Here is an 18,099-nt window from a genome sequence, read left to right on the forward strand (position 1 = left end):
GATATGTGGGATGTTCAAATACAAATGATGTGCAAGTGCATTTTTTTGTATTATTTACAAAAGAAAAGGAAAAAAAAACAAACAAAAAAAAGGAGAAAAGGGTGAAACTGTAACTCACAGAATGAGCCACATCCAGCCTGGCCTTGGACACTTCCAGGGATCCAGGGGCAGCCCACCTTCCCAGGGAACAATTCCTTCCCAATATCCCATCTGGAATATGGGGGGAATCTTGCCCCTCTGTTTCCATTTAATGATCTCAGGCACGTGAGCAATTAAGAAGTTGTAATCAAATGGAGCTAATCAGGATGACACAGCCTCATCTGCTGCAGTCAACTGCTGCTCATATCTCCAGTTTGATCTGTTTAGATAAGAAACTTGGTGGGGAGAGTGGCACAGGCAGTGCTTTTCCAGCTCCAGGGGCTGAGCACTTTGGTTTCAAGGCTTGGTGTTTTTATTCTGCTCAGGTCATGATGATTAAGAGGTGAGGAGAGGCTCTGCTTGTGCAAGAAGCCTGGTAGTGCCAGAGTATTTTAAATATCATTGAACTGCTCAATATCCAAACTCACTCCACATAATCACTGGCCTCACTTGCGTCTGCTAATTAAAAGAGTTACAAACAAACTGCCAGGGAAAGGCAAACTGTGAATGGCTTCAGATAAACCACTGGTTTCTTCTTTATCCAGAACTAAACCCATCATCAACCAGAATGTTGCCCCCAACCAAAAACAGCACTTAATTTTAAACTTAAAGAACATGAACAATCACACACAGAAAATAATAAAGAGCTCCCAGAGATGTGCTCAGTTGTTTTCTCACCAACCCTGTGGATAGAACCTTTGTATAATTAAATACTGGAGGTCTGCAAAAAAAATACCTTATCTGCTTGTTCTTCCCTTGTAATCAATGGCTTGGGATTTATTGTGCAGCTGGCTAATACAAAATTAATCAAGTTCTCCATTTCAGCCAGCCTGGAGCTGGAGCAGAGGCTGAGAAGCTCCCTGTCAGGTGTGCTGCCTCTTTATCAGTGTCCGTAGGTGAGATAAAATCAAAAAATAGGGCTTTAAAAACTGAAGGGAATTAGGAGGGGAAGAATTTGGGCATTACTGAATGCTAAGAAGACTTTAAATCCTATAGAAATACCCATGCAATTGCTGTCTCATCTGAAGGATTATTTCCTGTGCTATCTCTGAGGGGAAAACCTTACAGGAAGGATTTGAAAGCTGCCCTGAATCCTTTTATTTTCAGCTATTAGAAATTAAACTGAGCCCAGCTTTAGGCATCACTTTGTCCTCCTGCTGGTGGCCTCTGTGTAGCCTGTGGGCCCAAATTACTCATGTGGTTTTTATGAAGTATAATTTGGACAACTAAGAAAAAACACATTCTTTTTGCTGCCCATCCTTGCTGATGGAAAACTTCTCTGGGTGTGCACCTGGATTGGGCTGACCTAGGAAGGACAGCTCCTAATCCTGTCCTCTACAGGCAGGTGCTGCTTGGGGAAGGGTTTAATGTGTCCTTAGGTCTTTGGAAACATCAATGATAGGCAGAGGCTGAGATTCCTTTGGCACTTCCCATTTTCCATAGGAGCCAAAACACTGACCAGAGTTGTATCCTTACAAGGAGAGGTGATCAATCTTAATTTCTGCCAGCAAATGTCCTCCTTATTTATTATTATTATTTTTTTTTTTAGTTGATTGTCTTTGCAACAAGGAGCTGAGTTGCATTTTATGCTAATTTACGTGTGTAAATTAAAATAAAATTCATGTATGTAGGTAAACAAACACAAAATGCAGGTTCAGCTTCTTTCCAGCACAAGGAGCAGAATTTATGATTTTTTTTTTCTACCATTTCATAGAGTCATTGAGGTTGAAAAACCCTTCAAGAAAAGGGAGTCTCAGCTGTGCCCAATGCCCACCTTGTCCCCAGCCCAGAGCACTGAATGCCACCAACAGCCCTTCCTTGGACACCTCCAGGGATGGGGAATCTGCTGCTGCCTTTTAGGGATTGATATTTTTTTCCATGCCTTCAACTCTCCTGAGAGTGGAGCCAGATGGAGAGATTTTGATGGTAATCAGGTTGTCCTGTAAGTTGTTTATTTTTGAAAGTGTTTTCTAAGGAGGTAAAAACAGAGAAGTAAATATTTTCAGGCTCCAGAGTCAATATTGCAAGGGATATGAAATGTCTTTTCCAATGTAGCAGAAACCCAGCAGCTCTCTCCTTGCAATTTATCAGTTGGTTGATGATAAAGGTTTCAGACAGCAGGTGAACCATGGTTACATTTTATTTTCACCATGTTATTAAAGAAAAAATACGCCACAAAAAAAAATCATCCTGACTAAAGTTTCTGGAAGGAGTCTTTTGGTATTTAGAGGCTGGAGAGTCCACTCAGCAGCAGTTGTGATAGGACACAGGGAATGGCTTCCCACTGCCAGAGGGCAGGGATGGATGGGTTATTGGGCAGGAATTGTTCCCTGGCAGGGTGGGCAGGCCCTGGCACAGGGTGCCCAGAGCAGCTGGGGCTGCCCCTGGATCCCAGGCAGTGCCCAAGGCCAGGCTGGACAGGGCTTGGAGCAGCCTGGGACAGTGGAAGGTGTCCCTGTCCTGGATGGGCTTGAAGATCTCTTTCAACCCAAACCATTCTGGGATTCCATAATCAGCCTGTCTGGTTTTAACATCACTTTTTGGGAATCCTCTCCAGGTGGATGCTTGGGAGCACTGTGAGCTGACAGGTGCTCAGTCCAGCAGTCCTTTGTCCCATCCCATAATTCCTCCCTCATGGAGGCGCTTTACAGAGGAGATACCTGTAAACCTTCCATTCATTAAAAGAAATCCTAAATTGGCTCAAAGGCAATCAAAGGCTCTCACCATTTTGCAATTTCCAGACAGTTTTGGATTAATAGGGCCCAAGCTCTCCAAAGATGAGGATAAGGAGATTGTGTCGGGAGTAAGAGAAAATGCCAGAGATCTGTCCTTCCATCTCAGGTTATGGTTTGCCTATTAAATAGGCACTTAAGAAAAAAAAAGGTTTAAGTTCCCCCTTCATGCTTTTCACCAAAAGGTTTTCTAACATAAAATTTGAAGAAAGTGCTTTGCATTCCCCCTTTCTCCTCCTGCTGTTTTTTGGTTTGGGTTGGGCTTTTTTTTTTTGCAAATTTGGAGATACTTTGTGAATTTACCTGAAAACGTGAATGATAAACTGTGAGACAGGAAGCCAAAGAGCATCTCCTGTAACACATTGTGGACTGGGAACAATTTTAATCATAAAACCAAGATAACCTTGGTTTTTACTCAACAAATTAGATCCCCAAAGTGTGCAGCTCACCAGGAGAGCCACAAATAACTCTCTGTAGCTCTCCAGCACTGCAGTCCTCATTGCTTTCCTAATTAATTCAGGCTGTTTGAACACAGGCTGGCTGTAGGATGGCCAGAAATCAGCTCAGACTTCAATTATTGAACCCATTGGACCATAATTCATTAACAGACCCTTCCAAGGGTGACACTTCTTGGGAAGTCTCCTTGTTCCATGTTATTCCTGGATGGGGGACATGCCAATGGCTGCAACTCAGGAGCTGCACAATGTCTTAGGTGCCTTCACCTTTTCTTGAGGGGGAGAAAGGACCTTCTGCCTGTGACTTCAGACCCTGTTTTCCTCTCACACCCTGGGAGGGGCAGCACTTTGCATGTCCTTGGCTGGGCAGTTTTTCCATCCATGACTTTGTGTCACCATCCTCTGTGCAAAGTGAGGGAACTTTAAGAAGCCTCCAGTGTAAGCAGAAAGTTCATTCCCTGTCATTTCCTGCCACTGCATGTCTGCCTGGAAATGGGCTTAAAACCAACATTTTTGGCCCTGTTGGGGCTTTTTTTTGGTTGCCAATTTTGGATACTTAAAATCTATAAGCCTTTCCAAAGCACAGCACCCTGTTTTAGCTCATGACATTGTTCAGTGGGAATTAAATCATGGTTTAGTTAAACCACAGCACCAAGGCCCAGCCTTTAAACATCCAGGTGAGTCCTCAGTGGTGCTGATAGTTGTTCCTGAAGGGACAGAATGAAGAAATTGTAGAATTCTCTGCTTTCAGGTGGATAATTCAGGGCAGTGCCATGACTGTAGGATATGTTCCTCCAGAACAGGGCTGTATTTTGGGGGGAAAATGGAGAAAATGGCATTGTTTTAATTAAGATGCACTCGTGGCAGTCTGTTTTCCTGGGTATTTCTAGCAGGGTCTAATGGAGGGTTTGAGGAGCTGAGGGAATTGAGTGTCTTTTAACACAAGGGGATGTCTTGGGATGGCAAAGCCACGTCCTCACCTTCTGCCACTGCTGCTCGAGGTCCTGATTAAATTACAGGAAGATGTTGATCAACATTGCCTTCATTAGAGATGTCAGGAGAGAGCTATTTATAGGCCCAATATGTAAATCTCCCCAAATAGATGGTTAATTCTCTGGAACACAAACAATCCTAGGAGTGGCAGCTTAATTAGCACCCATTTTCCTGGGTTACCTGCTGGAGGCTGTCACCAAGGGGAAAGTTCTGGAATTACTGGAATATTTATAGGTGACTTCAGAGGAGCAAAATTGTTCTACCAGACACTGACAATTTGATTCATTTTTTTTTTTTTAATAACATGTGGATGTTACTAGTTTTTTAGATTGAGGGGAGGGATTTAGAATCTTAAAAACCCAAAGTTGGAAGTTTCACGTCTGTGTAATTCTTTCTTACCCCAGTTTATCAAGTGCTGCTTTTTAAAGGAAGCCACTGAAGTCACAGCCTCAAAAATACATTCAATGGTTCATGTGGTATTGAAATATTCTAAAATTTGACATCTCTTTTTATAGAGAATCATATTCCTGTGTACATATCAAAATTCTATGGAGGTTTCTTTTTCCCCTAAAATTAGTTTAAAAATTACTTTTAATGCTTCTTTCTCTTGCCTCATTGCCATCAGTTCTGTTGAACACAAACTGAGGGGGTTTTGTGCCTGTTCTTGACATATAAAAAATTTGGACTGAAATAGGAGAAATTCTTCAGGGCAAGATGAGAAGCCTGGTTATTAAATATGATTTTCAACCTCAGTATTTAGCCTAAGATGTCAAACTGACAAATTTACCCTTCAGGAACATGGCAAGGATGAATGTTTTTGGCTCACCTCATGTTTCAGTTAATAAATGCCAATTTATTTGATTTTAAAGAAATCCCAACAATGTGAAATGTTAGGACTATCTCCAACTGCTTTTCCCAAGTTGCTTTTATTACTGGTACAACAGCAGTCAAAATTTACTTTAAAAGTTGCTTCTAGTACCAGGAATGAGTTGAAGTTCCAATATTAGAAATTTTTCATCCTCCTCTACAAGAGCTCTGTCTTAAATGCATTACAGGCATAATAGGGAGAATGCAATCTCAACAAATATTGAAAATAAGATGAAATTTGAATGCTGGGGGCATAGGAATGGTTAAAAGCAGGTTTAATCAACTTTTGAAAGCACTTCTGAAGATATTGCAGCTTCTCTTGACTCATCCAGTGCTTTTTAATGGTCTTAAAAATGACTTTTGGTAATGGTAATTTTAGCTGCTGCTTGGCATAGTATCATGTTTTTATGTGCTTTACAGTGTTTTCAGGCACAAGTATGATTTTAAAGACTTCTGTCAACTCCAAAACTGCTTGTAAAATGGGAAGTTATTTCAATCTAAAAGCACAGTGTTTGAAAGAGGGATGGCTCTGCATTCATCTCAAGCTGTAAAAATAAAATAGCAAAGCACAGCACTGGCAGGGTAATTTGCAGGTCCCAAACCCTTTAGAGATACTGTATCTGTAAATAAAATAAAGGAAAAAAAGAATGGCAGAATAAAGCCATGAGATAAATTGGCTGATCAGGTTGTGAGTCCTGAAATGGAACAGGAGTTTTTCATAATGGTCTTTATTTGCTTTTTGCCCTTTCTTTTTTTGTACTGGATTGTCACCCAGCGTCACTTTTTGTCCAGTTCAAACCCAAGCCCAAATTCACCTTTCCCTCAAGCCTTGGAATGCCTGAGCTCCAAATATTAGAGCAGAGCTTAACTCTGATCAAAGCACACAAACTCTGGAGGTTTAAGCAGGATCTCAGATGGCTCTGAATCAAGCTCAGGTTTGCTGGGGTGCCTTCCCAGACTCTCCAATTAGAGCTTTCTCTCAGGAAGAGCTGAAAATAGCCCGTGAAAGCCCTTCTTATTACATTCTCAATGCAGAGCCATGGCAGCACAAGCCAGCTAATGTAAAAGGTTATGCCAAACTCCTCTGAAACTGCCCAGCTGTGGAGCTGAATGGCCCCACAGGAAACGAGGCGGGGCATTTTCCCCTGCGCTGGGGTTGCTTGGTTACCCAGTTTAAATGTATGGCTCTATGTGGCTCTTTATGAGGACCCTCAGTTTGTAAATGGAGTTTTAGAGACTCTTTCATGGCTGTGTTTGTCCCCCCTGAGTGTTCCCTGCTGAATGGAAGTGGAGGTAAGGACAAAGCACTGCTTCCTTCAGGAGCAGCTGGGGCATTTTGGAGAATCAAGTGCAGCTGGGAACAGAAATACCTGTTCAGGCAGAGAGAAATGTGAGGTGCTTTCAATCAACCTGCAAGAATTTCACTCCTGGCCTCTTCAGGTTGGAAAAGCTGCTCTTCTTTTCCCAGGCATCACCAGCTCCCAGGAGTTTTGCTGGGGGTTTCAATCCATAAAAGACCCCAGGCTGGGGTTGTGAAAGATGGAGATTGCTTGAATTGGGCTCTCGGAGCAGCTTGTCCCATCCCCAGCCACCTCAGGGGCACAACTGCCCTCGTGGCACTCGTTGTGCTGGCAGTGTTTTAGTGAATCACTGGCCTTTAGTTCTGGCCTAGTTCCATCCTGGATCTTGTGTGTGCCACACACACAAACTCTTAATTTCCAGCTGGTGGTCAGGCAGAAATCAAGTGTCTGTTTCCTCATTATTAATTTAATTCCTTATTTAAAATGGCCACAGTATTAGTGGTGACTCAGGCTTGAGGATAGGATTCTGTGGTTCTCACTTTGTATTTCCAAGATTTCTCTAAGTGTTTGATGGGCTTAACCATGTAGAGGAAATGGGGAGAAAAGCCTTTAAATACTTGAAAATTGGAGAATATTTGGGTTGGAAGGGACATTAAAGATTCGAAATTCCAGCCCCTGCCATGGGCAGGGACACCTTCCACTGTCCAACCTGGCCTTGGGCACTGCCAGGGATCCAGGGGCAGCCCCAGCTTCTCTGGGCACCCTGTGCCAGGGCCTGCCCACCCTCCCAGGGCACAATTCCTTTCTGATATCCATCCAAAGTTTCCTTGTGTCTGTCTGAACCCATCCCCCTGGTTCTGTCACTCCAGTTGCCAGTGCAGGGTCCCTCTCCAGCTTCCCTGCATCCCTTCAGATCCTGAAAGGAGCTGTGTGGTCTCCACACAACCTTCTCTTCTCCAGGCTGAACAGCCCCAGCTTTCTCAGCCTCTCTTCATCTCTGACTCTCCAAACTCTGTTTCACAAGCTCTATTCTTCCCCTCTCCACAATGCAAAGAGTCATGGTTGAAGAAAAGAATATCCATGAAATTAAAACTGGTGAATGTTGAGAGCTGGGTTTGTTTAATTCTCTCTAGAGCTAAATTAAAATGCCTATAAACACAGAGGGAAAGAAACAACATCACACATCCAGACTTTTTGCTCCCCTCTAGGTCCTAGAAAAGTCCCTTCTGCTTTTTTTGAACTCTGCTCCCCCTCTGTGGGAGATAATTTGGACTTGCTTGCTGGGACAGGCTTTTTGTAGTATCAAAGTTGTCACTGCCTCATTCCCACAGAAATTTTCTCTGTATTGGATGTTGTGCTATCCAGGGTGTTTTCTTTCACATGCATATCAAACAAAGTGGCTTTAGTGGCTCCTTGAAGAATTTTCCTTTTTGCTATTTGTCTTATTGACAGCACAGAGTCACTGAAGCGGATCAGAGCCCTGAACTCACTATAAATTCTTGTTTGCTGCAGTGTTTGGGGATGATAAAGTGGTTTATTGGAGCCATGGAGGGAATAGAAGGTTGGGAGGGAATGGTTGGATGTTGCTTTTTCCTGCACTGTGATGTGGTGATACCATGTGAACCAAGTTATTGCTCAAATTAAGCTTGCTCCAACACGTTCTGGATGCTGCACACTCTCATGGATTCAGGAACTGTTTGGAAAGATTAACAAAAAACCAAATTTCAGAGTTAATACTTTGTTCTTTCCTGTCTTGGGGGCATCCCTAGGAAGTAAGGGGTTGGTGCTGAGGAGCCTTTCACAATTACTGACAAGGTCTAGAGTCTCATCCTCGTTTCAGTTAAAAATAAAAAAGGAACTTTTTTCTGCCAACAAATAAAATAATTTCCTTCGCCAGTTAGTGGGTAGAACTTTTTTAAATTGAAAATCCTTTCAATTGGGCTGAGTATCTGTTAGGAACTGAGTCAGGCGTTTGAAATTGCCCATTGGACTCCCTGTGACTGTTTAAATAAAAACAAATGGAACAATTTATCTGACTAAATAAAAGCAAACTTGAATATAAGACAAATAATGAAATAACTCAGAGTAATGATTGAGTGTTTCTGCAGCAGCTGGAAGAAGAGTTGGTGATTAGCATATGGAAGAGGATTTTTTTCCCCAGTTTTATTTCAGGAGTTCTCAGGAGGAGATTGCAGTTACTTCCCAGAATCATGTCCCAGGAAGGTTCAGGTTGGCTGTTTGTTTTCCCCAGGAAGGTTCAGGTTAGCTGTTTGTTTTCCAGATGATGATTGTGCTGTTCTCCCTGAAGAGCTCCTCACTTATTTTTTGTGTCAAGGTGAAACTCCTTCTGTTTTTGGAGTGGTAGGACTAGGTCAGGGAACTTTTTTCTCACAGATGTGCTCTGTTAATGCAAATGCAAATCCCCTCTTGAGTCTTGGGGGAGACTTTTTGTGCTTGAAGTCACTTAGATTTTTAGGGCTTTGTGGGCCAAGCTGTTTTTCTTAATAAACTTTGAAGCCATGTGACACAAAGCTCAGAATAACCCTTTCCTGACACTGCTCCCACCTCATTCAAATGTTTTATTGAGCTGGAATTTAGAGGTATAGGAAGTATGAGTGGCTATTTGGGGTTTCCAAGTGATTGTGTTTGGTAGGGGGAGTATAAATGCAATTCTGGATGGCTGCATTGTCAGTCTCAGTGTGCGTGAGGTTCAGCTGTCCCTGTGAGGGTGAGCATGTGGCCTCTCAAAAATGGGAGTGTGGGGCTTCTCACAAAAGTTTCTGAGAGATTTGTAAAAGCTGCTGGAGCCTGCTAACCTCCACACACAGAGAGTGGTGTAGGAGTTCAGGTGTCCCCAGGTACTCCTTAACCTGTTCTTTGAGGAGGGTGTCCCTGCCCATGGCAGGGGTTGGAACTGGAGGATCCCAAAGGTTCTTTCCAGCCCAAACCATCCTGTGAGTCTGAGAGTCCCTCCAGTGACTGGGAGCAGGAGACCAGTGTGGAAAATCCTGTGAAAGCCCTTTCTGGAGGAACTGGTGCCTTTGGAGGTGGCAGAGGGGCTGTGAGGATGCAGATGGCCTTTGGGATGGTGGGAATGAAGAGGAGAGCTCAGGAGGAGAAAGGGAGCTGCTGGAAACTGCAAACCCCCATAGTTTGTGGGGCAGGGGTGGCTGGAGGGGACGTTTGGCTGTCAGGCAAACCCCAGCTTGTGTGACCAGAGTCACAGGGTGCTCTGGGTTGGAAGAGACCTCCAAGACCATCCAGTTTTTTCCATCTCCCACTAGAGACTCTCTCCTCTCAGGTGTCTGCAGAGCTCTGGGCATTGCCTGTTGGTTCCCCACACTTGGAGTTTGTTATTAGTTTGTTCATTAATCACTGTTTTAATTTCTATAGATGATTTCCTGTGTTTTTAGCTTTAAACAGAGAGGTCCTCCAGGGATTAGAAATGCTGGATGGGAAGGGGATTTGAAGGGGTTTCAGAGGTGAAAGGAAGATGATCCAGGAGGTGTCTGCTGGGAAAATACCTGATTATTCAAGTTGTTGTGTTTGTCTGTGCTCAGGCTGTTTGACCTTGCTGAGTGTCTCACCTAGGACAGTGATTGAGGGTTTCCTCTGAGCCATCTCATTAAAAATAATTAGAAATTAAAATAATGAAAATTAGCCAGCAGAAACCAAATAGAGCTGAGCCTTGACACTGTTACATGGAGAGTTTGCTAAAGTGGTTCTCACTTTGCTCCCAAGGAGAGAGGCCCTTTGTTTATCCCCTTCTCTTTGATTAAAGAAGGGTCCAGCAGAAGCACTGTTAGGAAAAACAGTGAAGTTAACAACAGGAACAGAAATGATTTGCTGCAAGGTCTTAGGAAAGCCTTCAGAGCTGGTTGTTTTATTTAGTAAGTTCTATTTGCCTTTCCTGTAAGGAGTTTGGGGCAGGGGCACTGCTGCCTCAGGATCCCATTTACCAACATTGCTGCCTAAATATAAAATGCATCATGAAAACTGTAGGGAGGGAAGCTCATTTATGGAATGCTTTTCCTTTTTAAAGTGTGTTTGATTTATCGTGACTTGACTTCAAAAACTACTCCATTATGCCCAGGAATTTCAAGGACAACTTGTTTTTTTTGTTGAGAAAATTGGAACAGAGGCATGTTCTGGTAATACATTCTGGTAATAAACTGCAGTGTAAAATTGGAAGAGGTAAAATAATGGCTAAAAGAGTTCTACCAAGGCCCATACTCTGACACAGGGCACCTTTCTGCTTTTTGGGTTTAAAGTCTTGTGGAAATATTTCCTTCCTCAGTCACCTCTGGGGCTGGAGTTATTTTGTACTTTTTTGGGGTTGAATAAAGCAGTCTTAGTGCTGAAATAATTTCTGTTGAGGATCATTTAAACAAAATACTGGAGAAAACAATTGAGAGAAGTAGAGTGAATCCTGAGTAGGCCACAGAGATGCTCCAGGGCTGGAGCCCCTCTCCTCTGGAGCCAGGCTGGGAGAGCTGGGGGTGTTCACCTGGAGAAGAGAAGGATCCAGGGAGAGCTCAGAGCCCTTCCAGGGCTTAAAGGGGCTCCAGGAGAGCTGGAGAGGGACTGGGGACAAGGGAGGGAGGGACAGGACTCAGGGAATGGCTTCCCACTGGGAAAGGGGAGATTTGGGTGGGATATTGGGAAGGAATTGTTCCCTGGCAGGGTGGGCAGGCCCTGGCACAGGGTGCCCAGAGCAGCTGGGGCTGCCCCTGGATCCCTGGCAGTGCCCAAGGCCAGGTTGGACATTGGGGCTTGGAGCAGCCTGGGACAGTGGAAGGTGTCCCTGCCCATGGCAGGGGTGGCACTGGGTGGGATTTAAGGTCCCTTCCAGCCCAAACATTCTGGGATTCTCCAAAAAATGGGGCCTCTTTCGTGTAACAGCACTGAGGAAAATTTCCTAAGGGACACTGCTCATTGGTGTTGCTCTTTAACTTAAGGAACTTATTTTTACCTACTTGCTCACTTACCCAAGTGTTTCCAGAGAGTTTCCATTTTCCTTGATTAAATAAATTCTAATTTCTGTCACCTTTATAAGACAGGCTCTCCATCCTCCTGATGACGGCAGTAACTTTTCTCTGCACCTGGCTGAGTCCAAAGATGCTTTCTCATGTCCCCAGGAGTTCTCACCATCTCTGGCTGGTGCCTGGTTGTACAGCACAGTGCTTGAGCTTAGGGTTTTGGAACTCATATTGCTGCTTGTTGATCGTATTTTGTGAGGGGAAAAAAAGACCCCCATATATTTACAACCTACCACTTGTCTTCAAGTTTTTTAATTAAAAACATTGTCTCTGAATTGGAAATCTGTGTCACACTGCAGTTTTAGATTTATCTGTTCAGGGAATGGTGATGGATGTGGAACGGAGTCTGTGGCTTTGTTAGGTTTGTTCCTGCAGAAGGGAAAGGTGAGGTGGCAACAACTGAAAAAGGAGGTTTGGGTAGTGCTGGCATGGTGAAATGATATGAAATAATTTGTAAGCATTTATCTATGCAATAAAACTTGTTTTCTTCACAAATCAATTACTGGTGCCATGGGGTAATCCAGAAGTTTCCTACTCCCATCCTGCTTGGATTATTTTTTTCCCTCCCATAGTTCTGGCTCTTCCTCTAATCTCTTCTTTTCACTGAAATTTATCTCATGATAAATTTTCTTGCTTCACCTGCTCACACTTGCAATAAATCCTCTGCAAATTGCTGAATTTCACTGGCCAGCCCTGTATTTCCTCTCAGTATCCCAAGATCCACATTGGATTGGTAGATATTCCTTTTAAATGCTGAACATTCCTTTTAAATGCACTGTACAATGTCTAGTTTTTTATTCTGGAAGTGCAGGTGTGTTTGATGGAAAACCAGCTTTGGGAAAAGTTGTTAAGATGAATATGTGATTTGGCTTGTAATTCAGTTGTTTTTTTTTTTAATTGAATATAAGCTAGAAGTTGGCCTGATTTGGCTGAAACATTCACTGGAACACCCCTCAGGGAAAAAATATCATGGAAACAGAGAAGATGGGGGGGAAAGCTCATGGAGTTTTAAAAAAAAATTATGATTATTCTTTTAGTGAGATATATGCAAATTTTAGACTTTAAAATTGTCCCTGCTTTGGATTTTTATTTGGATATTTAGTTTGGTTTTTATTTTTATTTTTCCAGTTGCTGTTGTACAGGGTATAGCAGGGCTATTCATTAAAATGAAATTGCAGTACAAGTTTTTATTGTTGAGCTTCTTTGCCCTAATTAAGAGTTTGTTGAAGGGTTCTTCAGTTCCCCAAATCCTGAACCTCTAGAAAATGATAACATGCATCTCTAGAAAAAAGTTAAAGTTGGTTTTGTTATAGCCCTGAAAGGTTTATTGCATCCAGTGAAAAAAATGAGAGCAGGGGGAAAGAAAAAATAAAAGGCCATATTTCATATAGATAATGCAAACATTTCTTATCTGCCCACACAGTGTGCTCGTAGGAAACTGCAGTGGTATGAAAGATGTGGTTTTCCAGGTGATTTATTTGCTCTGTTAATGTCTGCAAAACAAAAAAAGCTTTAAAATAATAGTTAATTTCATTCTTAAAACCCAAACAAACTGAAAATTTTCAATTGTTGTGTATCAAAGTAGACCATATAAGAATGAAAGGAATAGGGAGGGAGAGTTCATGCATTAATAATTTTACTTAGACTGCCTAAGGCACTTTGAAATGGTGAAGTGGGCACGGAGGTATTGGGTCACAGGTTGGGCTTGGTGGTCTTGGAGGTCTTTTCCAACCTGAAGGATTCTGTGACAACAAACCCAAGGTGGTGGTGGTGGATCTCTGAGGGGCACCACAGCAGCTCCCTGTATTCCTCAATACCTGTAGGGAGGAGGGATCCCGGCCCTGGGCAGCCCTGGAGGCTCCTCTGGAGTGCTGTGTCCAGCTCTGGGTGCTGAGCACAGCAGGGCCAGGAGCTGCTGGAGCTGGGAAGGGCCTGGAGCAGCTGGGTGCCCAGGGCAGGCTGAGGGAGCTGGGGCTGCTCAGCCTGGAGAGGAGCCCCAGCGGAGAGGGGCCCTCAGGCCTGGCTGTCCCTGGGGGCAGGAGGGGCAGAGCAGGGCCCAGGCTCTGCTCCGGGGCCCAGCCATGGCACCAGAGCCACGGGCAGGGCCTGAGCCCAGCCATTGCCCTGCCCAGGAGGCACAACTTCTTCCCTGGGCAGTGCCCAGCCCCGAGCAGATTGCCCACAGAGCCTGGGGGCTCTCCTCCCTGGGACTGGGGCACAGCTGGGTGCACACAGTGCTGTGCCCTGGGAAATCCCATCATTGTCCATATGGATGGGCAGGCTCAGGGAATGCCGTGCTCAGTCCTTTCCCTGTGGTGCTGAGGTGTTTGAACTCCTCAGGGGCAGCACAAAGCTGCTGCTGCTGCTGGAGGAGAACCCAGTGTTGTAGAGATGTCCTCTGGGGGCTTCATCCAAACAGAGATCTGAGCAAGTGCTTCACTGTTCTCACCTCCCTTTGTAGGTCTTGTCTGTGCTGGGGTAATTAGAGGCTGTAACGAGCTGTAGTTTGGGTCCTTTGAGGTCCACAAATGTGTAATATTTACCAAAGGATGAGGAACAGAATTTACTTCAGCTTGTTCTTCTGTTTAATTTACAGATGATTTTCTGTTGGGATTTGTGTGTAAAAAATACACCCCAAAAAACCAAAACCAAACCAGTAATAGCTGAGTATTTCTGTCCTGTTTTGAGCCCAGAGCTTGATTAGAAGTTATCATTTCACACAAATGGAGTTTGGTTGAGCTGTGCATCAGAGGAGCCTCTCAGTCTATAAAATCTGGGGCAATCTCACATAGTCCTGAGTGGTGGATTGGGAAGGATACTGGTTGTCTCTTTTCTCACTGAGTCAATGATGCTCTTGGAAAATTAAAAGCTCCTCCTAATGAACTTTTATTTCCACATGCTTTAAAGGGGATAGTGGTTTTCTGCTGTTTAATGTAGAAAACCTGATTGGTCCTAAAACAGTCATCACATGTGGTGATCATGCTTTTATGTATTTTAAGGCTACACTTATGTGTTTGCTAGCTCTGCATGTACTGCTTGATATCTTTGAACCTCTCTTTTGAGTAAACCAACAAACTCTTACTTATTTTCTTTCGTTATTCTGCTCTGCTTCCATTGATGACTCTAAACTTTTGACTCCAGACTGGCAATATGAGGGTAAGATGGCAAAATATGACTTCCTGAACATTGCTCGTCTGCTTTTCATTTGTGTTCTCCTTAGAGTTATTAAAATTCCATTCACTAAGTAGATCCTTTTTGTTGCAATTAAATACAAACCATGTTTGTTTCTGTTGTGAAGCTTTAATTATGATTTATAACTTTTAATCATTCCTTTGTTATTTCTTTGGGTTAAATTTCCATCGTATTCCCTGTGTCCTGACTCACATCGAGATTCCTGATGGGATCTCTGGAGCAAAACACAAACAGATTCATTAGTGTAGCCATCCAACTGGATCATGGTGGAATGTGACAACAATCTTTTCCTGGCAGGGTGGGCAGGCCCTGGCACAGGGTGCCCAGAGCAGCTGGGGCTGCCCCTGGATCCCTGGCAGTGCCCAAGGCCAGGCTGGACTCTGGGGCTGGGAGCAGCCTGGGACAGTGGAAGGTGTCCCTGCCATGGCAGGGGTGGGAATGGAGGGGTTTTGAGGCCCTTTCAACCCAAACCATTCCATGATTCTGTGATTTGAGGGGTGTTGTTCATGACATGCAAAGGAAGAGGAAAAGCCATATAAGGTTTTTTGCAGTTCAGGTGTTTTAAATATGGCTCATACCTGAGATCTGTTGTCATCACATCCTCCCTTGCTTTACAAAGTTTCTCTGAGTAAGGGATAAGCAAACAGCTCTGTTTTGAACCTTTGTGAGCATAACTTTACTATCAGCTGTAGCTCATACCTAAATGCATCACATTTAAGGGAATACTTGCCTTCAGCATGCCAAATATGCTGACTTTAAAAAAAAACCCAACAACAAAACCTCGGAGATCCTACTTTTGGAATGAGAAATAACTCTTTTTTTCATCTTTATAGATTGCAAGTTGGCCAGAACAGGTCCTCCAGCCACAATAGTTCCCATTGACGAGGAGAGTCGCAACGGTGAGTGCCCCACAGTTATTTAGAACACAGATTATTTATAACCACTCTTTAAGGCCCTTGTGGCATACAGACCTTCTTAATTTTTCTGAAGTCAGTGGGATGGTATCAGAGGACAAAGTTCTGGTCAGTATTTGGTTTTCTTTAAATAAAGCTGAAATTTTACTTTGCAGCATGAAAGGAGTGTTAACAACATGGTCTTCTGGGCTTCACACGTGGCTTTTGGGAAGTTGTTCGTTGGTTCCCTCTAAGTTTAGGAACATGAGTTGATGGACACCTCTGAAATGGAAGAACTTGGTTGTAGTCATGGAAATTTCAAAAGAAAATGAATGTCCCTTTTTGCAGTATTTTAATTCTCCTGACAAATCAGAGAGTTCTCAGATTGTTACCCTGTGGTCTGAGCATTGCATTTATGCGGTGTACTTTGATGGTATGAAGTGCTTTACCCTGTTACAATCAGCAGTTACTTCTGACAGTAAGTTACTACTCTTTCCTGCTTTTTATTCTGTGTGTTTAGGGTGGGGTTTTTTTTAACCTTGCAAGCTGAGTCTGGTTTAGTGCTCAGCGTGGCTGTGGTTTATTAGATATGGCTGCTTGAGATGGTGAATAAAGCCAGGTGATGCTGGTGGAACCTCTCTGCTGTCATTCTGGGAGGAATTCCTTGTTGGAATTGCTCAAAGTCAGATGGATAAGTGCATTTATGGGTAAAACTCCTCAATAAACCAATTTCTAATACACCTAAGTGCTGAAAAAGCTCTGGTACTGGGGTGGCTGTTAAAACCAGGCTCTTTTTCCTCCTCCTGGGGTGGTCTTCCCTGCAGTCAGGAGAGTCCAAAGGAGGGCTCTGAAGATGGATGAATTCTTTGAATTGGATGTATTGGTTCTTGGCAAGTTGCTGTTGAATCCTGATGTGTTCCAGTTGTGGCCTGCTCAGTTTTGGTGGAATGAACCCCTCAGCTGAAATGGTTTGGCTGCCATAGCTGGTCTCTCATAGCCTTTCATCCTCCCTACTCATTAGATATAAATCTGTGCTAACAGCAAGGGATTATAAATCAATCCAAACCAACTTTGCCATCAAAAAAACTCTGTGAAAACCTTTAGAAAGAGAGGTTGAAGTTGTGGACTCCCCCTCCCTGCAAGTGTCCAAGGCCAGGCTTGGCAGGGCTTGGAGCCACCTGATCTAGTGGGAGGTGACCTTGCCCACAGCAAGGGAGCTGGAATGAGATGAGCTTTTAGACATCTTCCAACCCAACTCAGTCTGAGATACAAAGCTTAATAAGGAATGCATGGTGTTCTACATTTCCAGTGACCAAACTTTATATTGGGATTTCCAAGAGATGCAGGAATAAAAATCCACCTAATTTTGTTCTTGCCTATACAAACAGTCTCTAGCTCACTTGAAGTGTGACATCTCATCCTTATTTTAGTTCTTCCATGGCACTGTTATTCCAAGGGTCTGTTGATGAGGCTGGAATGGCTTCTCTAAGGATGGAAATCTCAAAACAATAGCTGGGACATTTTATTCCATCAGTGCATGTGGTCATTGTGTTCTGGCAATAAACATAAGATCCTGCTCTTTAGAAACAGATATTTAGTTCCACTGTGCCATGGCACATTGAGCTCAATCATTCCTAATTCACTGGAAGTCAGAGACCAGCAAATCTCACAGAATAAAAACATTTTCCCAAATAGCTCTTGCTTGTTTTCACAGTCAGGCACACAGGTACCGTGCCTGACCTTTAAAGACGTTCTTGAAATCAGCAGAGATGTTAAGATTTGACAGTTTCCCACCATGGGATGGATATCTCTTTATATCAAGTAATTTAGGTACAATAGTAAATTACATTATAATTGTGCTCATGTGAGCAATCCTGGAAGGAGTGAACTTGACCTTTCTTAAGGAATAAATGAATTATTTTATAGTTTTCCCTGTGTTGAACTGAATTGGGTGATAGTATTTCAGATCATATTAACAGCAAAACTGAATTTTTCTGGATGATTTTTATAGGCAGAGAGTTATTTTCGCCTATGGATTTCTTTTTATTTAATTACTGGATTTGAGACTTGGTTTTAACTTGTTTTAAAGTCTGAATGAGCCTTATTCCTAGGTCAGACTTTCTCATTGCCAGTGTACCCCAAGTTTTTGGAGGCCTTCATGTGGAGCCATCCATGCTTTTTCCCTTCATATGAGCAGCCTGCAATTCTCCAGGGCTTTGAATCTTTGGGCTGGGTTTTTGATGGAAAGTATAGTCTTGGGAAAGGATTTCTACAAGGCAAGATTTAAAGATTAAATTATAATTTGGAAGAGAAAGCAGAAGTTGGGGTAGAGGAAACAAGCAGACCAAAGTGAATTCCCCTAATGTGAGGACAAATAGGAACTGGCATCTTGATGCTCCATCCAGAAAAAAAAAAAAATCCACAGTTAGGAATGCTTTGTGCTCTTTCTCATCCTAGAAAAATCAGTCAATGTTGGTGTGGTTTGCTTT

The 18,099-nt window shown here is 43.2% G+C and overlaps 1 protein-coding gene across 3 annotated transcripts in view; it reads left to right on the plus strand.

Moving 5' to 3' along the window:
- PCDH15 (protocadherin related 15) overlaps nt 1-18,099 on the plus strand; it is a 637,262-nt gene that overhangs the window by 379,152 nt on the left and 240,011 nt on the right. For all 3 annotated transcript variants that reach the window (XM_059851092.1, XM_059851093.1, XM_059851091.1), the window contains one exon: nt 15,551-15,616. In XM_059851092.1, coding sequence (XP_059707075.1) covers nt 15,551-15,616 — 66 coding nt within the window. The remainder of the gene's footprint in view (nt 1-15,550; nt 15,617-18,099) is intronic.

Source organism: Haemorhous mexicanus, chromosome 7 (assembly GCF_027477595.1).
Source record: "Haemorhous mexicanus isolate bHaeMex1 chromosome 7, bHaeMex1.pri, whole genome shotgun sequence".
In the NCBI taxonomy this organism is placed as follows: Eukaryota; Metazoa; Chordata; class Aves; order Passeriformes; family Fringillidae; genus Haemorhous; species Haemorhous mexicanus.